The sequence below is a fragment of the Peromyscus eremicus genome, chromosome 1 (assembly GCF_949786415.1).
Source record: "Peromyscus eremicus chromosome 1, PerEre_H2_v1, whole genome shotgun sequence".
NCBI classification, from domain to species: domain Eukaryota; kingdom Metazoa; phylum Chordata; class Mammalia; order Rodentia; family Cricetidae; genus Peromyscus; species Peromyscus eremicus.
In genome coordinates this window covers 28,471,677-28,495,075 of record NC_081416.1, presented here as the reverse complement: position 1 = coordinate 28,495,075, position 23,399 = coordinate 28,471,677, and the positions used below count along the sequence as shown (strand labels likewise).

General features: G+C 38.0%; 1 protein-coding gene across 1 annotated transcript; it reads left to right on the top strand.

The window, feature by feature from the left end:
• The first annotated feature begins 7,105 nt into the window (after nucleotides 1-7,105).
• Lipn (lipase family member N) lies at nucleotides 7,106-22,726 on the top strand. Its single transcript, XM_059253764.1, has 9 exons — nucleotides 7,106-7,219; nucleotides 8,373-8,490; nucleotides 10,563-10,761; nucleotides 12,296-12,405; nucleotides 14,665-14,801; nucleotides 17,038-17,184; nucleotides 18,657-18,728; nucleotides 19,250-19,321; nucleotides 22,493-22,726. Exons 1-9 carry the CDS (start codon nucleotides 7,106-7,108, stop codon nucleotides 22,724-22,726), a joined length of 1,203 nt encoding a protein of 400 aa, XP_059109747.1.
• The last annotated feature ends 673 nt before the right edge of the window (nucleotides 22,727-23,399 follow it).

The window sequence follows — 23,399 nt, the reverse complement described above, 5'->3', positions numbered from 1 at the left end:
TATTATTAGAATCTCTTAGAAACCTTCTTACTTTCTAATGAGAGACAGAAAAGGAGTGCATATGGATGGGAGGGGGGCTGGAAGGAGTAGAGGGAGAGGAAAACATAATCAGGATATATTATGTGAGGGAAAAAAATCCATTTTCAACAAAAGAAAAAGTGTGAAAAATATACACATTGTAAATATAAATTTTGATGGGCTTTAAGAAATTTAAACATTTATGTAATGACTTTTCCAGACAAGATGAAAACTTTCATCACAATAAAGAAAAGAGAGAGAGAAAGAGAGAGAGAGAGAGAGAGAGAGAGAGAGAGAGAGAAAGAAAGAAACCCTTCTCCCAGTACAGCCTTTTTAATGTTGGTTCCGGCTATTAGAGCCACCACCAATATGGTGTCAAGCAGACACGCTTAGAACAACGTATGAACTGCTCTCTCTGGGGCCTTCCTCTTGAAGACACTGCAGCTTTTACAAATAATAGCAGGGATTATACTGGGGAAAATGTTCCTGTTTCTATGCTGTCTTCTGAGCCTTTCAAAGTGATTTCATAGGCATAATTACCTTTTTCTTTTATTAGTTACAAAATAAGGAACTCATTAGATGTACAGGTTTGTATCTCAACAATGAGAGTGCCAGAATCAGTTCTACTTTTTATTACCGTGTGACCCTGAAACATGATGTTCTTTTTTAGACAATAAAGACACCCACTTCTGCCTATTGCATAAGCTGTTATGAGGGTCAAAAATAAATATGAAGTATATATAAAATAATATTTAACCATGAGTTCTATAATAAAATAGAGTTTGAGTTCTGGCACCACTATATTTACATTCATAAACAAATTATTTAACCATTCTAATTCACATTTTCTAGTCTGAAAGATTAAATGAGCACCACTATTTTTGGATTACATATGAAAAGATTAAAGGTGCAGAAAATTATGAATTTAGCATACATGCAGACAGAACACTGTATACATCATAAATAAATCAATCTTTAAAATAAAAAGAAAGTTATGACTTCAAAGATGCCTTGTTACAGGGACCAGCACTCTTGTTCAACCATGATGGTATCCTGACTCTTAAGATGCAATTTTTGACCAATTATTCTGTTTAGTCAATGGTCTCTAGTATTTTATCCAGGACTGTTCTATTATTGGAAGAAGAAGGGAAGTCATGTGAGTATGTGACTGGAAATAAGACATTTTTATCTATAAAGTTCCTACTATATATCAAATTTCATACAAGACACACATTGTCATATTCCTTACCAACATTTATGAGGAAGGTATTGTTAATTTGCATAGGAAAAATCTAAATACCAAAAGTAATTAAATAAGGTATTCAAAATCAAAGAACAAATAACAAGCTCATTGTTCTAGTTACCTAAATCTTTTCTGTATGTTCCTATAGTTGGCATCTAGGTCTGGATATAATCATATGCATGGAATTACAGGACTAAAACATACACTAACATATAGACTAACAGACTATATGTGAGTATATACACAGGTGTTGTGAGTGTTAGATTTGATCAGGCATGAAAAGCGCACAGAAGGCTGAAGGTGCCAAGAAGATATTCCAGAGGAAGTAAAAGATGACCTGGGTTATATAGGAAGAATTGGAGTGTCAACTAACAACAACAACAACAAAAAAGCAGAGAGGGAAAAGGAGAGTAAAGGTTGTCGACTTCCTATGGAACTTGTATGGAAGCCCTACTTCTTGACTGGCATACTATGTGTGTCCTGTAACTCAATTACATTCCCCATCACCTAGGTACAGAGTCAACAATCAATAAATAATTAAGGTAGAGTGAACTACTTTTAGGAAGTGCTTGGCTGAGTTTCACGGCAGCTAGGTAATTTACAACCTGTAATAATACATCTTTGGCAAATACTAATTTCTCAAGAATCTCTTGATTCTTGACATAAATAGGGGAACTACAGATGTGTCCTCATAAATAAGATACAATTTTGGCAAGAGAAGGCTGGCTGGTCAGACCCAAAAGGTTCACAGAGAGGCTCCTCTTTTGGTATATATGGCTTATCAAAAGAATACATCCCGATACAGGCTGTGTCACTCTCCCAGAAGTGACTATATATGTACACATGCTGAGTTATGCAGATGAATTTGTTAGAACTGCAGAGCATAAGTTAAAAGACACATTTATTATTTAGAAAAATAAAACTGTGAAAAAGACCTATATCAACCTTTTTCCCATATGAATACAAAGTGCATGAAAGGTCAGACTGTGCCATAGCAGTCATTAGTTATAAGAATAATTTGGGGTTGGGGATTTAGTTCAGTGGTAGAGCATTTGCCTAGCAAGTGCAAGGCCCTGGGTTCGATCCTCAGCTCCAGAAAAAAAAAAAAGAATAATTTGGAGGTGAGTGGTGGGGAAACAGATGTTATCAAGTAATAGTCTTTCATTGTAGTAGTATTTGATGCAATTTATTAAAATAGTGTTAATTTTTTTAAAACATAGAACAAGATTGGTTTATTTTGACTATACATTTCCCCTCTCTTATTAAATACTAGATAATGTTGAGAAAGGTTTTCATTGAAATGTTTATAAGCAGGAAGATTCAGGAGAATTTATGGCCAAGTTGGTAGCATATCCAAGTAAGATACTCATAGTAATTATTCAATAAATCATAACCTGTTCTTCTAGACTCATCCATTTATCCACTTACTCAGTCCATAGAGTTTTGATGGTGGTGGAGAGAGATAAAATAATTATTTGACCCTAAAAAAGCTTATTTCTAGAGATTTTAAAAATACTGCAAGGCAGTCTCTCAGTAATTTTACAAAATAAAATATGAACTTACAAAAGATAGACACACGTCACTAAGAAACTAGTGTTATCTCTCTGCATATACCAATTACAATTTTATTTATCACCAAAAGGAGGTAAGACTGTATACAAAACCATACTCAATCAAAATTCCTAGCCTGTACTCTGTGTGCTTGGGTAAGGGGGTAACCTCCATTTGAATTCATCACCTACAAAGATTCAAATGCCAATGAGCTGTATAGAATGCCATAAACAAATCATATGCATTAAGCAAGGTAAGTAGGTGAATCTTCTTGGAGGGGGAGGATGGCTCTTCCTCTCACAAAGCTCTGACCTTTATCATAAGCACAATCCTGAGCTTACCACCTACTAAGACATGGGTGTTAACCAAGGTCAACCATCAGCATTTTGGCCCTAACTCCTCTTTAAATGTTGAGTTTTCCCTTTGGCCATTTATATGGGGATGGGAATGTGTTCATGTAGATTATGCTATGGTCTCTTCAAAAAACTTTAATGGCCGGGCGGTGGTGGCGCACGCCTTTGATCCCAGCACTCGGGAGGCAGAGGCAGGCGGATCTCTGTGAGTTCGAGGCCAGCCTGGGCTACCAAGTGAGTTCCAGGAAAGGCGCAAAGCTACACAGAGAAACCCTGTCTCGAAAAAAAAAAAAAAAACTTTAATGTTTTCATTATTTATTATGATCAATCTGATTTTTATTTGCATTTCTTTCATTTGTCTCTTTATCATAGCTGTACTATTTTTGAAGATGTGTGTAGTTCAGTGGTGGAAAAACAGATTCATTGTTACTAACACTTAAAAATATCATTTTATTAGGAAGTCTCGAAATAATTTTTTATTTTATAAATAATGAGCATTACCAATTTTACTATATATAAAGGATGGAGAAATGAAATTCTAACATGAAAAGTATTTTCCACTAAGCAAAGTGTTCTAGTTAAGCATTTATATGCATAAACATATACATTTATGCATATCTCCGCTACTATTGAGTCTATCTGATTTTGAGTATACAAAATAAATTAGATACATTACCTAGTAAGAAAGAAACCAAATCACAAAATGGAGTATGATCATGTGAAATCTTACTCTAGAGAAAATTTGTCTCAAAGGCATAGTATTTCATATTTAATTTTTCAAAAGGCCCACTACGTTCTATTGTGTTATGGAATGAAACTTAAGCTTTTAACTTTGAGTTATAATCAAGATAAAACTATGACCCTTTGAGAAAAAGTAATGTGTTAAGAAAAGCTTTTGGGCAGCGGTTAAGATAACCATGAATTTGAGGTCAGGGAGATTCCCCTCTCAAAAGAGAAAAGAAACAAAAGCTTTGATGTGGAAGAAACAATCAAACAAAAAAGGAGGTAAATCATATCAGGGCAAATGTCGTTTTTGGTCTAAGATGCACATGTTTTGAGCCATTTTGATCAATGCATAGGCAGCATTCCTGAGACAATTTGCTGGGCTGTGGTAGAATTCTTTGATGGAGGTATCAGAAACACTGCTTACATTTTTTTCCCTAAATATTGCCTCTTAATTTAAATTTTTATGTACATACTTTCCAACTCTAATATAATCTAGTTGTAGAGAAAAAAATTAAACTTCTAGAGACCAGAGGCTAACTACTATTTTATATTTCATAAGGTTAAGGAAGATGTTTCAATTCGGTTCATCTTCATCAAGACTGATATGATGATTGAACTATCTAACTATATTTAATATTGCATAGTACTCATTATTACATTAATACTTATAGGAAATATCATAAACACTGCTACATAGCATATATAATATTCAATTAAATATTGAATGCTTATTTTAAAAGCAAGCTTATATAAGAAGGGTGTAAACTGTTATCAAAAAGAATATCCTCATTTATTTGGCATAATTTTGTTTCTGTACATGCAAAACAAGAAGAATTCCTCAGATTATTAAAATATAAGCCAAAGTGGAAAATCTTTTGGAGACTTGAACTAGTTTATAATCTATAAAATCATGAGGAACTAGATTATAGTCATGCTATTCATATTCAAAGTCATGAAAACAAATCAAGACCAATAACAACAATATTGTGCTTCCTAGACTTCACCAAAAGTCCATAGAAGCTTGTCAGAAGTGCTGTTTAATAGTCATTCAAACAAGTGCATATATCTCTGTCATCATGCTGTCAATCAGAACAAGACACGTTTGAATCCTTTATCAAAACCTGAATGAATGTGGAGTAGTGATTAAGTTCTTCTTGTTCCAACAAGCTGAGCCTCACCTTTTATTCCATATTTGTGTAATTGGCATGAAATTTCCCATTCAACTGAAATGGATCCTAGGATTTGGATAATAGCTTCGTTTCTGAAAAGATTTCAGGGTGAGACCAAACAGAAATGCCTATATTGTGCTGGTATCTTAGGTTCTGTGGATTCACATAACCTCCATTTTGTGTTGCTTGTGTGGAGTTTAGAGCTAAAGCGCCTCCACTTTTTTAGGCATACATCTCTACCTTCTTTAAGGAAGAAGTTAAATGTTTCCTGGATCCACAAACTGATTGCTGCCAAAGTTTATTATAAGTCAAAGTCTTTTGACATGTGGGTCAGTTTCCTTTACCTCACTCCACCAGCCTTATGTCAAGAATTGGATTGCATCTCAACTGACTCATAGTGACAAGCTTCCCTGCATACTACACAGCTGAAGCCAGTACTTTCATACATTATTTCTGTGGATTCTCATCATGCTGTAGGTCTGGGAGGGGAGATCCTGTTATCTCTGATTTTGTCCAATAGGATTCTGAGCTCATTCTGCTTCCCCATTTGAAGCACTGGCATGAAAATGTTGCTGATTCCTCTCAACAATGACAGACACTAACTGCACACATCAATAAGACTTAGCCAAACTGGTTATTTGGCATCATGTAGACCACTATTTCCCAATCTACCAGTGCATCATGCCTTTGGTGTGCTGGGGAGACGCCTTGGGCGTGTCATAGTCCAAGGTTTCCTCATTTCCACCGGCTTCCTGTTTGTCACTTCTCTAGCTTCTAACTGTCACTGCAGCTGTATCTCACTCTTCAGCCTGATGTCAAAAGCAAAAGGACAGAAGTCCTCTGGACAGGTGAAGCTCACCTAACTAGGTAAGACGGAGATTCACCACAACCAGGAGGCAGATGAGAGTGGCCATAAGGTACAAGGGCTCTGCAGTGAGGCTGTCTGCATGCCCATCCTAGACCTGTCACCTGTTGGTTCTGTGACCTGGGGCAGATCGTAAGTGTCTCTAAGCCTTTGCTTTGCTATTGGTGAGGATGCTGCTCGTGTGAGCATTTGTGGAGCTTTCCTACATTTAAGTAACATAAACACTGAAGACTATCTTGGAAATTTTCAATAGATGCTATTTTTAGTGTCAGTTTTTAAATTACATGTAATATCTGTAGATTGCATTTTAAAGAAGATGTAATGTGTATAAGAGGCTACATGCATGAAAAGAAACTGTGCTTTTAAAATTTAGACATTAATTGTATATAGTAATGGATTTCTAGTATCAGACTCTCGCTCATTCTAACAATAAGAAAAATAGTAGAAACATTCCTAAGGAATTTATGTTGCCATGTGCCATGTCTGTTGTGTCGTGATCATCACTGTCACACTATGAGAAAAGTCATGATGTTATTATCTTAGGAATACTAACAAATAAACCTAAGACACAAAGTGACTAGCGTTCTTACCCACAGTCAGAAAGCTTGTTTGTGGAGAGGCTGACTGACTTCGGAAGCAGCCAGGACCAGGACATGAGCTCACTTGCTCAGATGGTGTTGGTCTGTCTTTGAAGATATGATTCTTTAAACTATGGCAATGGAGTGTGACTACATGTGGAAACGTGCAAGTCTGGACTTTGGGAAATGTTCATGGGAAAGCATCACATCTCTCAAAACTGATTACAAGTTTGATGACTTAGTGGAAACTCCATCTGTTCATTGTTCCTGTGTACTTTGTGGGATAAAAGGCAGAGATATAGACAACTGCACTGTTTAATTTGCCATGAGGTCAAAACTTGCCTTCTAAACTAACAGCTGAACAAAGATCAGGTCATAAAAATACCTTAATTAAAATAAAATTTGAAAGGCCTCCAGATTGGGTTAAGTTCACTCCATTAGATGACTAACACTCTAAGTACCTGTCACTTTATTTGTTTCTTCCCTGAAGCACTAGCTTTCTCTGTTGTTATTTGAGTTTTCCATGTGGTATTGTTTTAATTTTAGTCATCAACATAGATGGATAAGATTAACCCTTAAACATTAAATGTTTTATGGCAGGCATGCCTGTGATATGGTTATTTTTGACAACAGCATGTTTGATACATGGAACTTTAAGTATTAGTGAACTCTTGGATTTGGAAAATGGAGTGAATCCTGAAGTGCGGATGAATGCTGTAAGTCCAAACAACTTCAAATAAATGGATTAGTGGGTGGACAAATTGTAAAAGGCCCAGATCTACTATAGCAAAAAAACTTGGAAGAGAGAAATAGTTTGTAACATTTTTGTGTCAGGCTGGCAAATCGGCTCCTTTGATTTAATAGCTGATATTTTATCTATAAGAAGCAGAATTGTTATGTCTTTTATATTCATCAATCCCCCTTTTTATTTTTTTAATATTATTATATAATTTAATTTAATTTTACATATCAGTCACAGATTTCCTTGTTCTCCTCCCTTCTGCCCCCCCTCCGTCTTCCCCCCAGCCCATCCCCCATTCCCATCTCCTCCATGGCAAAGACTCCCCTGAGGTTTGAGTTCCACTTGGTAGATTCAGTCCAGGCAGGTCCAGTTCCCTCCTCCCAGGCTGAGCCAAGTGTCCCTGTATAACCCCAGGTTCCAAATAGCCAGCACATGCACTGAGGACAGGTCCCGGTCCCACTGCCTGGATGCCTCCCAAACAGATCAAGCTAATCAACTGTCTCACTTATCCAGAGAGCCTGATCCAGTTGGGGGCTCCTCAGCTATTGGTTCATAGTTCATGTGCTGGATCAAGAACAGAGAGGGAGAACAAGGAATAAGAGATCATGGTAAATGAAGACCACATGCGAATAGGAAGAAGCAAAGTACTAGAGAGGTCGCCAGAAATCCACAAAGATACCTCCACAATAGACTACTGGCAATGGTCAAGAGACAGCCCGAACTGACCTACTCTGGTGATAGGATGGCCAAACACCCTAATTATCATGCTAGAAACCTCAGTCCCCCTTTTAAATTCATACCTTTAAAGCCATTTGAATAATTCATGACAGCATTATCCTGGCATGGAATTTTACCATCATTAAAGCCAAGAGTAGAGTCAAAAAAGAAGTAACAAAGAAGTGTAGCCTAGGCAGATTGATCAATACTAAATACCCACCCCCAATATTTTAGTAGATAGCTTTTAGCGTTTTGTTTGTTTTTATGAAGACTTTGTGTAATAGATCTCACTTTACAACTACCTATGGCTATAGATATCATATAATCTAGCCCCATAAACTTGTTAGTCACTTTGTCTTTATGGTGTCTCCTGAGAGGAGGAGCTGAAAATAACTCTATGTCTACTACAGAGTGAAATTATCATCTACAACGGCTATCCCAGTGAAGAGTATGAAGTTACCACTGCAGATGGGTACATCCTCGCCATCAACAGGATTCCCCATGGCAGAGCACAGACTGGGCAGACAGGTACAGATGTGTCTCCTGGGAAGAAAGACGCATGACAGAAATTTAATAGTAGCTATTCATCGGGAGACGAACAGAACTGTTAAAATCGGTTTGAGTTATTGCAGTGGTCTTTTAATGGCTAACAAGGAGGCTTTATATTTTCGCTCCACTTCTGTAAAGACTGGAAGGGTGAAACACGTCTTGCTGAGGAAAATCAGGCCTGCTCCTCAGGTGTGAATGCCGAGGTGGAGCCCACCTTTATTAACTCATTGCTGACTTCTCTGGAAAGCCAGTTTCCTTGCTGTTAGAAGGAGGTTTGCCGGATGGAGTGAAGTTGACTCCAGTGAGGTGTCCAAAGGTCTCTTCTCTGATCCCTCTAGAATCAATGGGCTCCTTCTCTTACCACAGGGTTGAATAACTGCATTTCCGAAGGAAAAGCTTTCTCTAAGGATGAAAGTGAACATTCAGGCATCCATGATCATAGGGACAGCTTGTGAAATGAAAGAGCCAAACATGTGAAAGCATGGAAATTACCCTGTAGAAGGGAAGCTGGTTGCAGCTGCCCTGTGCAGAGGCTGAAATTAAGTGTAAACCAACAATTTTCAAAGGATGGAGGGGGTGCTATTCATTGACACTTGCCTACCATGTTGGTTCTGCAGCTCTTTTCCTCAATTCATACTCAGGGCAGCCAAAACCACCAGAATCACAGTCTTCCCCTCTGAGAAAGGAATAGGTGAATCAAAGGTTTTCGAATGAAAAAATCATAGTGGCATGTGGGAAGTTCTCCCATACAAAATATAGTTTTCCAAGTTAGACTTAAATGTCAAGAAACGAACAAATATATTTTAATAGAAGATCTATTCTAGGATATGGTTATACTCTTCATAATGCTCTGTTACCTTCATTTCAAATTAAAAGAGCATCTTGGACCTTGTATATTTTTAGTTTTGTCTTTTGTTAAATCATGCAACACACTTGAGGGAGAAACAGCTATGGAGAGAAGAATTTCACAGGAATAAATTTAAGGAGAGAAAGTTGTGAAAAGATGTGGAGTTCGAAACCATTTGTTAGTTGTAGTTTTCTACAAATTTTTAATCACTTAACACTAACCATCTCCATTTACAGATGATGAGGACAAGCAGCTTCTGAAACAGGCACAAAGTCACACAAATAACAAGTGACAATACCCGAATTTAAATTTGGGCAGCCTGACTCCAGGACCTTTATTTTTAGTCGTTAAATTATGGTGCTAGTTGATGCTGCTGCTGTTGTTGTTTTTGTTTTAATCAACAGCACCGGTTCTCTCATTTCACTGAACATTCACTCACTCTTGTGTTTTTTTACTCTTTTGCCCTTTGCTTTTTGGGGGCCTGCCCCCTAGCTCCCAAATAAATACATGGAGGCTTATTCTTTCTTATGAATGCCTGGCCTTAGCTTGTCTTGTTTCTAGCCAGGTTTTCTTAAATTATCCTGTCTAGCTTTTGCCTCCAGGCTTTTACCTTTCTCTATTTCTGTATGCCTTTCTTTACTCTGTTACTTGCTGTATAGCTGAGTGGCTGGCTCCTGGAGTCCTCCCCTCCTTCTCCTTTTGCTCCCAAACTTCTCTTTCCAAATTTTTCCTCCTACTTATTCTCTCTGCCTGCCAGCCCCACCTATCCTTTCTCCTGCCTAACTATTGGCCGTTCAGCCTTTATTAGACCAATCAGGTGTTTTACACAGACAAAGTAACCCAGCTTCACAGAGTTAAACAAATGCAACATAAAAGAATGCAGAATATCTTTGTGTCATTAAACAAACGTTTCACAGCATAAACAAATGTAACCATCTTAGTATAATATTGTACAACACTAAAAAATCAAGAAGCTGATGCATGCACCCCAGTCAGCTCAGAACCATGATATAGTATGTGCACCAGCAGCTGGTGATATGAATTTAATACTCTAAACTAATATACTAGTGACAAGGGCGGAAAGGTATGCTCTGTGTGCATGCGTGTGTGTGTGTGTGTGTGTGTGTGTGTGTGTGTGTGTGTTTCTAAAGCATTCCTAGCTATAAATTTCTCTTGCTTCTTCGCTTCACACCCCCTCGTCCAGGTCCCCGGCCAGTTGTGTATATGCAGCATGCCTTGTTTGCAGACAATGCCTACTGGCTTGAGAATTTTGCCAATGGAAGTCTCGGGTTCATTCTAGCAGATGCGGGTTATGATGTGTGGATGGGAAACAGTCGGGGCAACACTTGGTCAAGAAGACACAAAACTCTCTCAGCAAATGAAGAGAAATTCTGGGCTTTCAGGTAAACTGTATCTAAGAAAAATCTCCAGAAAATTGGAGGGGTTTCCTTAAATATAAATTCATAGTTAATACATAATATTTTGGGTTATAAAACCCCTGTGGTTTCTAACATATCCAAAGTGAAAAACAGAAAGCAGTATTAATTCTAATAGTACTTTTGCAAAATAGTACATTTTGCAAAAATAATGTGCATTTATACTTATTTAAAGAAACTGTTAGCTGAGATTATATTCTATACTCCCATGTATGGTGGCTTACACTTGTAATGCCAGTACTGGGGAAGCAGGAGGAATTCCATGAGTTAGAGGCTAGCTTGGGTTATATTGTGAATTCCAGGCCAGCCATAGTTCGGGCCTTGTTAAAACAACATGACTATACCTCAAATAACAAATAAATATGCAGCAACAAGAAAAAAAGAGATCCAGAGAATGGAAGAGAAAAAGATTACATAGTATACCATTTTAGGAAAAACTACAATATGATGTTTTAAAGTGTTAATGAACAGTTAATAAGATTTTTTTGGTATTTTGACAATTTATTTAGTAGAACTGTTTTCTGATTTCATTAGAGGACAGGGTTGTCCCTGATAGACTTCCCTTCCAAAGGTCCTAAGCACCAAGTTGACTGGCATCCTGCTATTAGATAGAGAGCATATCATTTTTATAACAATTAATAGTCATTGCTCCCTGAACAGGCTTGGAGGAGTAAAAGAAAGGAATACATTGTTAGGGCTACAGCTGTGTGGAGGGGCAAAATTTAGGAAACATTTTGAATCTAATCAATGGCACAAAGCCTGGAGCTGTTTCTCTGTGAGGCACCACAACAATTCTCCCGTACTTGGTTGTATCAATTTGTTGGTCCCTTCATGTACTTTTTACAAGGTCATGGGGTACTTGAACCTACTGAATATAATATGATCCTTTTTGTTCTCCTCCACAGATGCTAGATGAACGTAGGATTTTGGTATTGATATTATAGGATATTGAATATATATGTACAAATACTAACAATGACAACATCAGATTAAGTACCTACTAACAGGCAAGTCATTTCTTTCATACAATCCAAGCCCCATAGCAGACCTATAAGCCAGGTACTCCCTGTCCATTTTTCAAGTGGGCATACTTGTGGTCATAACATTTAAATAACTTCCCTAATGTTATCATCAGCTCTCAAATGATAGAATCATAAATGACAAGAGTGATGGGTATTGAATAACACTCATCAGTACCATAGGGAAATCAGAAGCAAAAAAAAAAGAGAACGAAAGCAAGAAAAAGGGGAGCTAGGAGGAGTGTGAGGAATGAGAATGAAGAACTTGAGAGAGTATGCATTAGTCCCCCAGCCATTCCTGCTATCAGAAAATAAACAGAATAAATGCACAAAAAGTTGCAATACTCTCGGTTTAACCGGGTGCGTAATGATACACGCACCAAATAAGTAGGTGGCAAAGAGTTCCTGTGTGAAAGAGTCAAGCCAGTGCCTGCGTTTTAAAACTATTGTTGTATGTGTTTATGTGTTGTTTCATTTTACAGCTTTGATGAAATGGCCAAATATGACCTCCCAGGGATAATAGACTTCATCGTAAATAAAACAGGTCAGGAGAAGTTGTACTTCATTGGACATTCACTTGGCACTACAATAGGTATGTTTACAAAGGTTAATGTTGTGACAACTAAATTAGAACTAAGTAATTGCCGGCTATTTATATTGCCCTTCATGCCCTGTCCTGTGCTGAGAATAACCCTCCTATTCTGTGTATCTGTGAACTTGTAGTCCAGAAGCTATGTGTATGAAGGGCCAACCCTACCCTTCCTTCATTTGGGGTCACACCCACACACACAACTGTCATGAAGACACTAATCTCCAGAAAGAGTTCATGTCTAAAGTCCAGGGAGGTGATTCTAAAGATAAAGTTTACAGATGCCCTTTTATGCTGAGAAAATAAAGCTTAAAGCAACAAGACAAATCAACAAATCGGAAGAACAACAGAATCCGTATCAGTCACACCCGCCTCACAATCCATATACACTCTAAATAAGTTAAAAGCAGGGGCTCAACTGTAATTTGAACGAATGAAAACTACTTGGTCACATTTGTTTATGAGTTGAAACACAAAAACTTACTGTAATAAATCAACTAAATTTATCTATTTATATGACCTAATATTTACAAAATAGCTATTAGAAAATAAAAATTAAAAAAAACTTATTCTCTATTTTTAAATGTAATATAATTTCCTAGACATTTGCTTGGTTTTTTCTGTAACACTGGGGCGAGAACCCAGAGCCCCAGACATTTTGGGCACGGGCCCTACCATTGAGTCACACACCCACCCCAAACTTTGCCCAGACATTTTGAAAAGAAATCGATGCTCTTATTCCACATGAAAGTTAAAAGAAAATGATACTGACAGAGATTTGAATTTATTACCAATCTTCCACTGAAATTTCCAATTTTAGGAGACTTAGTCATGAGAAGCTAAGGCATTTTAGATTGGGTAAAACTGCAAGAAACAATCAATCTTATAATATTCCCATTACTGCCATTACTATTAATCACCAAAAAGAAATGCCGATCAGTTCTTCATGCTGATAGCATTCTACAAGCCTGGGAGAGGAAGTGAGCAGAAGAGAAAACAGATTAAAAAATTATCAACATATCAATAAGAGAACCCCCAAAGAAGCCAGACAATTATATCACAAATATATCCAGCACTTTCTAAGCATTTGCTGTGTTTAGGGATCTGTGTTCAATATTTTTCCTCCCCTGATCTCCCAAAGAATCCCACTGATATAGACCGTAGATTCAGAGGAGGTTGGTTGGAGCCCACTAATGGGATCAGAAGTACTAGCAAAGGACTTGACTTGCAACTAGATGAGTGAACAGGACATTCATTCTTACTGATCTGCAAAGAACATACAGTAAATGAGACCCTCATGCCTGGTTGCATTTGAGCATGAGCATATTTCATTAAACACTTCTTACATTTGGGGCAGAATTTTTCTAAATGAAGGAAGGATCCATTTGAATGTTGTTTATTAACCCTGACTCTAGCACCTAAATATCCATCCATAAAGTGCATTGTCAGTGTGGCAATGAAAGACCTAACTTCCACAAATTTCCAAACATCCTCTGAAGGCAAGTTGTCTGTTTGGTACAGAGTCAGTTGCTCAGCTAATTTCCATGACCCAAACAGTGTTAACATTTCATTATTTCTACATATGTTTGTGGGTTGTATCTCCAGCAGAGACACAGCAATGAATCTTGGGAAACTAACCTGCCCAGCTACCCCCGGTAGCTTCCTCACATGCAGTACTGATCCCTACCCTTATCCTCACAGGCATATAAGTGGGTGTCATGCCTGGGCCTTACTAATATCACTGCAGATCCGAGGGAAACATCTTCACTTTGGGGAAGCTGGAAACGGTGTAGGTGGGGTATGAATATCCAACAAGACACCAAGGACAATGACAATGAAACCTTGTTCTAGAGCAGGCAAGAAAGCTTCATTTGTATCTTGTGAACTGAATGTTGACTTCTACAAGCTCTGCGACTCTCCTAACAACTTAGAATTGTGGGTGACCAACACGTTTACATGCTTAGGAAATGAGGTTCACCAAGCAGTAGCTGCTTTACCACATCATCCCTTACCCACCAGCTTACTACCATTTTCCCTACGTGAGTTAAGTGGTCCAGCAATAGCATTTGAGAAAGTCATTGATTTGTGACTAGCTAGAACTTAAGTCAGATTATCTTGGCAGAAGAACTTAGAACACCTTTCCAACTCACTGCAGTAGGAAGACAAAGGAGACCAATGCAGAATTCCACTCACTCCCATTGATAAAATTTTGCATGAGTATATCAAATTTTTACGAGATTGTCTTGTCTCCTATTCTCCCAGGGTTTATAGCCTTTTCCACCATGCCTGAACTGGCACAAAGAATCAAAATGAATTTTGCCTTGGGTCCTGTGATCTCATTCAAATATCCCACAAGCATTTTTACCAGTTTTTTTCTACTTCCAAATTCCATAATCAAGGTAGGCTCTTTGTTTTGCCAAAATTTATCTCAGGATCTCATCTTGTATCATAGATCCTTATTATTTTTTAATCTGTATGAAATAGAAGTAGGAACTTTAGTTAAAATCTATAGAAATCAGAGTCCATGAGGATGTGCCTGAGAGTGGTGTGTGTGTGTGCCTATGTGTGTGTCTGTGTCAATAGTATCTGTAGGTACCATATACAGTTCACTGAATTCAGTCACTTGCAGAGAAGCATGCATAGGCTTTCAGCTGAGCTGAGTTCTACACCGTTTATTGTCTACTAATATATATTTTCATGTTCTATTTAGTTAGGCAGGTCAATAAGTTCACAATGTCTAATTGGAAGATGTTCTTCAAATTACATATGAGTATGATGTCTTGGTTTGACATTAGAAAACCTTTACTAATATACATTTTTCCCTATGAGAGCTTACTCTTAATCTATTGAAGAACCTAGATTTATTCCATCACCTCAATATCTTACAGTTCAAGTTTTCACTTAAATTCTTACTGTTAATTTTTAAGCTGCAAAATAATAGTTCAGTTAACAATTGTGGATTTAGAATTTCATTCACTAAAGAGTTGTTTTTGCTTTTATCTTCTGTTGGTCTCAGTTTCTCTTTGTCATGGCCACAAATAGCATATCTTGAGGCATAATATTAATAGTTTGTTGATACTGTCCTTTGAGTTTTGAATGATTGTAAAAATGAATTTATACAAAAATGAAACCAGAAAGTGAATTAGACAATCACAATAATTCTTATAAAAGAAGACAAGGCCTTATTTTGGGATGGAGTTGTAGAAATGAAACATCAGTGAGCACATGGAAGCAAGCACATTAGTGAGCACATCTTCCATATGTGGAAGATGTTTTCCTACAGCCAAATGACTGCTTACAACACCAGTTTCACTGCCTTGTTTACTTTGAGCAAAGGTAATTTAACAACTATTTCATAATACGTTGTCATTGGTTAGTTTTGACTACTATCTACATCTGGACAAGTTCGATTGAATAAATTTGTTTATCTGTCTGTTCATCTGCCTGCCTTCTTTCCTTCCTTCCTTCTTTTCTTCCTTCTTTCCTTCCTTCCTTTCTTCCTTCTTTCTTTCCTTCCTTCTTTCCTTCTTTCTTTCCTTCCTTCCTTTCTTCCTCCCTTCCTTTTTTCTTTCCTTCCCTTCTTCCTTTTTTCTTTCCTTCTTCCTTCTTTTGTTGATTTTTGAGTCTCCCACTAAATTAGTATGACAGTCCTCGAACTTACAGCAATCCTCCTGATTCTAACTCCTGTACCACCACACTCAGCTGAATAAACTAGTTTGTTAAATGAAATTTGGAATAGACACATCCATCTATAAATACATCAGTTTTGTAAAATGCATTGTTCTTCTTACATACATCAGACGTAAGGCCAATAATGTTTGTGTCTTATCTCTGTATGCATTTCCTATTGTCAGAAATCCTGCCTCTTCAAGACCTAACTCTCTGACTCCCTCACCACTGGTTTTCTGTACAGTTCTTGAACTATACTGGAGATCTGCTCAAGCTTACATCATAAGCTCTAGATTTTTTTTTTTTTTTTTTTTTTTTTTTTTTGGTTTTTCGAGACAGGGTTTCTCTGTGTAGCTTTGCGCCTTTCCTGGGACTCACTTGGTAGCCCAGGCTGGCCTCGAACTCACAGAGATCCACCTGGCTCTGCCTCCCGAGTGCTGGGATTAAAGGCGTGCGCCACCACCGCCCGGCGAGCTCTAGATATTTTAACACACTGTTCTTGTGTGTGTATTTGATGCCCAGCACCAAATTCTCTTTGGTGCTTCATTCTCTACTTTTCATCATGAAGTATGGTTAGTTTAGGACAGTAATACACAGCCAATGCGTATGTGAAAAATAAAACCTGCATGTCCTTCCTGCTCAGTGTAATATTTCGTCTTAAATGAAAACCTCTTTTATCTTGCTTTTCACTGAATGACAACTTGGCAACCACTGATTAGACAAATTACAGACAAGATCCACCATGAAGAAGTGAATTTGGGGTCAAAGACTGCTTACTACAATTTATGATCCTCTGTATTTGAAAACGGATGCCTACTGCTCCTCCCCTAAGTGACTTTGTCCCCTCAACTATGGAAAATAAATGCAAATACAAATAGATTCCCAAATTGGTTCATTCTTATAACTAAGGGAATATCAAGGTACTTAAGGAGACATCTTAAAAAGATTTTTTTTTTATTTTCACAGAGTGTGTTTGGTACCAAAGGTTTCTTCTTAGAAGATAAGAAGGCAAAGGCATCTTACATCAAAATCTGCAACAAAAAGCTACTCCGACCAATGTGTAGTGAATTTATGTCCCTGTGGGCTGGATTCAACAAGAAAAATATGAATATGGTATGTATAGTAACTAAGTGGCCATTTGACATTTGAAGAAATTCCAGCTTTCATTTTTATGCTTATCTATTACACTATATAGATACACAGGTATTGCAAGTCCTTGAAGACAGATATTTGATATGCATGAAGGATTAGGTATCTCATGAACATGACGGCAGGGGAAGGAAAGGTTCATTCCATATTCTGTCAAAGTTAGGAGATAGAACATTATCTAATGAGTGCTAAGAATATTTTCACATCCTTGTAAGCAGCTACAACTTATGGCAATTTCAGTTTACTTCATTTTGGTATATTCAACTAAAAATAAAATTTCAGGAAAGGAGAAGTTTGAGTAAGCAGTGCACTTATTACATGGGTGCAGCCATTAATTTATGAATTTTGATTCAAAGAAAAGTCGCTGCTTAATGTGAAAAGTCTAGTACAGAACAGAAGGAAATGGAATCCCCTTCTGAGGAAGATGTTAGAGTTCTGTTTTATTAGCAACTCATTTCTCCTGCTACTGAGAATTCAAGAAGGAGGAGTTTAAGTTGTTCACAGAGTAGAGTGGTTGTATAGCTAAGCCTGCTGTATTCTAATGAGAAGTTGGCAATTGCTAATTAGAAAGAATACAAGACAGGTCCAGAAGAGATGTTCAGCATCCCATCTCATCCCTATGTCTTCAAAGGCTACACCCAAAAGAAACCACTGATCAAGCCTTCCTTGTTTGGATGTTAGGATGTTTAATAGTTTCCTTTTGTGTAGATCATAGTATCTAAGGTACAGGTATGGTTATTATTTGACTCCATCATTTTTGCCCCAATGATCTCCACAAAATTAAAGTAATCTTTGGAAAGATGCCTCCTTTATTCTTGCAGTATGTTATCTCTCTACAGGAACTTAGCAGGTTGAAGGCATGATTTTTAGTGCATTTATTTATTTGTTTCTGTGGTTATCTGAGACATAGTCTCACACTGTAGCCTAGATTGACCTTAAACTCATGGTTACCCTCCTGCCTCTGCATCTTACTCCTTCTACCCAGTGCTAGAATTAAAAGTATGCCCTGCCACATCTACAAGGTTAACATATTTATTTTGAAGGTGAAAAAATAAAACTCAAACTAAATAATTTGACCAAAATCCTAAAGATGGTAACTAACAACATGTAGACCTGAAATCCAGGATCTGTGATCTATCTGTGGCAGCCTACATGCCTGCTTTGTACACCCCATGCCTGTACCTTATACCAATTCCTGTGCTTGCGTGTAGCCCTTTTCCTGGTTGTTTTTGGCTTAGTGCAGATTTTTGTCCTCAGGAAACCCATGCCCAAGTCACCTTAGCTCTGATCACACTGAGATGTTTCACAAAGACACACACTCAGAGATGGTTGCGCTGTCTTTTTCAAAGCGCCAGTATTTGTTACAAGCTCTTAATTGTCCTTTGTTTCTGAGAGACATAGTTCATTTCCTCTGGTGGCTGTGTTTAACTTCCTAGAGTCGATTGGATGTGTACATGTCACATGCTCCCACGGGCTCATCAGTACAGAACATCCTGCATATAAAACAGGTAACATCTTTGTCACAGAAAGTCAGCCTCATCCTTGTCTCAGTTAATGCCAAAGGTCATAAGTCACCCTCTTCACAGGCTTGTTTCTAGAAGCTTAGAAACTGTCTCCATCTTTGTCCCTGTTGCCTCTCCAGACTTTGATTTGCCTGGAGTCAAGGAGAAAGGGTTTTTATGGTAGAGAGCAAATGTGTCACACAAATCAATCCCATTTTAAACTAGAGCTGGTAAAATAGGCCCTCAGCTGCAGTAAAGGGTGCCCTGAAGCAAGCTGAAGTTTCCTCCAAGAGAGGCGTATCTGGGATTTGACTTTCTAATGGGGCTTACTTTTCCACAAGTTTCTTCATCAAACCAAGAAAAACCATCTTAGTCTCTCTGTTTGACAACGTTCTCTGTATTGATAAGATGTTTGCTTCCTTCTGAGAATCCAGAGCCCTTTTCCCTCCCCACCTGATATTTCTCTAAGATGCACTGTGATTCTCATGATTCTTACCCTGAATATCCTCTCTGACACACTATTTCAGCTTTACCGATCTAATGAATTCAGAGCTTATGACTGGGGAAGTGAAACTGAAAATATGAATCACTACAACCAGGTGAGCTACTCAGAGACCTCACAGTAGGGTTTTGGGAAATTTTGATGAGAAGTTATCTGAGTAAGAAGAATTCTACATGCTAATTTCTAATATTTGTACTGATAGTTTTTTTAATTATTAGTCTGCAGAACCTTGTAATATGCAGACTTTCTAGAAATAAAAGGAACATATACAAAGGTGAATAAATTGTTTGCACTCCCTCTACACAGGGATGTTAAATATATTAATAGTTTGTTTTATCTCAATTTTCTTAGCATGTATATTATCTTTATATAACTGTTACTCTTGCTCCTTTTCTTTCAAATTACAGGAAGAAACAATCAATGTTTCTGACAAGTTTTTTAAACAAAAAATTTAAAGGGTGCATAGTATTGGAAATTGTTTCACAAGAATCTTTACTAGCATCCTGGTAAATAAATACACAGTTCTGATGGAAACCAAACAGAACTGTAGACTCATTTAGTCCTGTGCTTTGAATAAGCCATTAGCCACTTTTCTCTTCTTATGGTTGGAGCTGGACCTCTAAATGTGAAGTAAACACATGGATGCTAAATTTTGAACTGACTTTTTCTACAGTGTGAGTCATCAGGTTTTTATTTCATTTTCAAACCTGAGGCCCTCCAGTTTTCCCAGCACCATTTGTTGAAAAGGTTGTCCTGTCTCCAATGCATGATTTTTACATCTCTGGAGCTGTGTCATTAGTTTCCAGGTATCTGCTGTGTTCAGTTGGTCAACATGTCCTTGTTTTATTATTATAGCTCTGTAGTACAACTTACATTCAAAAATTATGATATCTCAAACATTTCTTTATCTGCTCAGAATTGCATTGGTTATTTATGTCCTTTTTTGCCTCCATACACATTTTATGATATTTTCATCTAATTCTATAAAGAAAGTCATTGCAGGGGGCAGGGGTTACTTTGAATTTGTAAAGTGCTGTGGTACCAGCTGCTCTTATTGCCTTACAGAAACTCCTGTCCTTTATAAGACATAAGCAAACAAACCTTCCTTCAATCCATTGATTCTACGAAGTCCCCATTTTACCCCTCTATTTCTCCCAATGCCTTTTAATATAGAAGTAGAAAAGGCTTACTTCCTTCTCCCTTTCTTTCTTGAACTTTGAAAAAATCTATTTGGGGTCTTTTTCTGTTATACAACAGTCCACTTAAAGTCATTTGCGGCTTTCAATTAGCAAATTTATTTTTCTAATCTCACATTTTGAAGTTCTTTATATTATTTTGGAACAATTCCCATTGTCCTGAATTTCTGTAGTCCAATGTTCTGGTTATTTATTTTTCCTCTTTTTTTACTTAATTTTTTTATTTTACATATCAACCACAATTCCCCTTCCCATCCCTCCTCCAGCTGTCCCTCACCCTCCTCCCCCCTCAGACCCACCCCCATCCACTCCTCTAAAAGGGAGTCAACAAAGCCTGGTACATTCAGTTGAGGCAGGACCAAGACCCTCCCCCCTGCATCAAGGCTGAGTATGGTATCCCACCATAGGGAACAGTCTCCAAAAAAATCAGCTCATGTGTCAGGGAAAGATCCTGATTCCACTCCCAGGGGCCCCTCAAACAGAGCAAGCTATGCAACTGTCTCCTGTATGCAGAGGACCTAGTCCAGTCCCATGCAGATTCCATAGCTGTTGGTCTAAAGTTGGTGAGTTCCTACGAGCTTGGTTCAGTTGTCTCTGTAGATTTCCCCATCATGATCTTGACCTGCCTTGTTCATATGATCCCTCTTCCCTCTCTTTGACTGGACTCCTGGAGCTAGGCCTGATGCTTGGCTATGGACCTCTGCATCTGCTTCCATCAGTTACTGAATAAAGGCTCTATGATGACAGTTAGGGTATTCACCAATCTGATTACAAGAGAAGACCAGTTCAGGCACCCTCTCCACTATTGCTAGTAGTCTAATCTAGGGTCATTCTAGTGGATTCCTGGGAATTTCCCTAGCACCAGGTTTATCCCTAATTCCATAATAGCTCCCTCTATCAAGGACAGATACTACCTCAGAGTAAAGGATTGGGAAAAGAATTTCCAATCAAATGGACCTAAGAAGCAAGCCGATGGAGCTATCTTAATACCTAACAAAATAGACTTCAAACTAAAATTAATCAAAAGAGGAAACATCCATCAAGATGAAGTCTCAGTTCTGAACTTTTATGCTCCCAATACAAGGGCATCCATGTTTGTTTTTCCTCTTTGTTCCTTATATTAGTTACTCATCTTCCCAACCCTCCTAAACTATTGGCATTCTCCTTAGATTCTTCACATCTTCCTCTGTTCTTTGGAGAATTCGGTTGTCTCTAGAGCCTGAAATTAGAGAATCCATACCATTTGTCCTTAGTTTGGTAGAATCAATTTTCTACTCATCCCTTCTCTAGTCAGCCCACAGCTTATACACTACCTGTCTTAACACAGAGCTCTGAAGAAAATGACTCTGCTTTGTCTCAAAGTTTCTAAAAGATCTAGATTCCCTAGTTTGGTACATTGATAAGTTAATTGCTCCTGATCATGGTCTGCATACTCTTCCTTCACTGGGAGGCCTTCCAGCATACATCTTTACCTGTTGTCTTCATTACTTTTCTATTGCTATAACACCATGACCAAGGCTTAGTTTGGGGCTCACAGTTTCAGAGGGTTAGAGTTTATGACCATTAGGATGGGAAGCATGGCAGCACAAAGGCAGGCATGGCACTGGAGCCATATCTGAGAGCTCACATCTTGAGACACAACCATGAGGCAAAAAGAGACACTGGGAGTGGGTTTTGAAACCTCAAAGCCCACTCCCAGTGATACATCTCTTCCATCAAGGCCACACCTCCAAATCCTTCCCAAACAGTTCCACCAGCTGGCAACCAAGTATTCAAATATATGAGTTTATGAGGGTCATTCTTATTCAAACCACCACACCTGTCAAAACCCAACCCCCTTAACATCTGTATTCAAGTGTCTGGTTAGGTATCTTTCCTTACATTTTTCCTTCACAAACTCCCTGAAGGCGGGGAACATTCATTTTGTGGGAGTTTCTCCCCCTCCACTCTCTCATTGTCTAACAGAATTGTGCTCATAGCAGATACTCATTTTGCAGGCTTTCTACTCATAGAAGTCCACATGTTGCTAATGAAGAGTGTCTTTTCATGATTGCTTTTTGTCTCTCTCACAGAGTCGTCCTCCCATCTATGACCTGACTTCTATGAAGGTGCCCACTGCCATTTGGGCTGGTGGACACGATGTCCTCATAACACCTCAAGATGTAGCCAGAATACTTCCCCAAGTTACAAATCTACGCTACTTCAAACTATTTCCAGATTGGAACCATTTTGATTTTGTCTGGGGCCTTGATGCCCCTCAAAGGCTATACAGTAAAATCATAAATTTGATGAAAGAATATCTCTAAACCCAATCCATCTATTTCTCAGTCAAAATTTGCCTCTAGGCCCATGAACAGCCTTAGGAAAAACACTGATGAATAGTGAGGTTGTCTGTAGCATTCACTTGCTATTGCTGAAGTGTGCCTGAGTCTCAGTGCTCCACTGGGGAATATGTGACTTGTGCTTCTCAAAGAAATGTCTAAATTTGAAATGTCACGGTGTTACCCCTTGACAAGGATCAGAAACAGGCTCTCTTTTCAAGCCAAGATGATCTTGTGAACTTTTCTCTGTTAAAGGTACAATTGAGAGAATTGTTATAAGAGGACTTTCTCAAAAGCTGAGGGTATAGCTCAGGAAGTAGAGGGTTAGCCTACCATGCACAAAGCTATGCATTTGAACCTCATAAATATGTTCTCCTCTTTTTCAAAGAATTTAATATAAGCATTGGAGTGTGGCCTAAAAAGAAAGGCTTGGTTAGGGCAGCCATTGGGGCACACATGTGGCTGTGACTTTGCCTTACCTGAAATCATACTTTGACCTAAAAACATTATAAACAAGACACAAAACAAATCTTAGCTCACATCAACAAGCCCGTAAGAAAACATCAGCATGGAAAACTATTAAATTTAAGTTTTCCAGAAGCTTATTATACTGCTACAAACTGGCAGGTGAGCAGAGACACAAAATTTGGATAAATGA

Bases quoted from the DNA above. Each gene is read 5' to 3' on its own strand.
- Lipn (XM_059253764.1), top strand. From the start codon at position 7,106: ATGCCTGTGATATGGTTATTTTTGACAACAGCATGTTTGATACATGGA. The intron at 8,491-10,562 runs GTACAGATGTGT...CCCCTCGTCCAG, and splicing joins AGCACAGACTGGGCAGACAG to GTCCCCGGCCAGTTGTGTAT. The intron at 12,406-14,664 runs GTATGTTTACAA...CTATTCTCCCAG, and splicing joins TTCACTTGGCACTACAATAG to GGTTTATAGCCTTTTCCACC.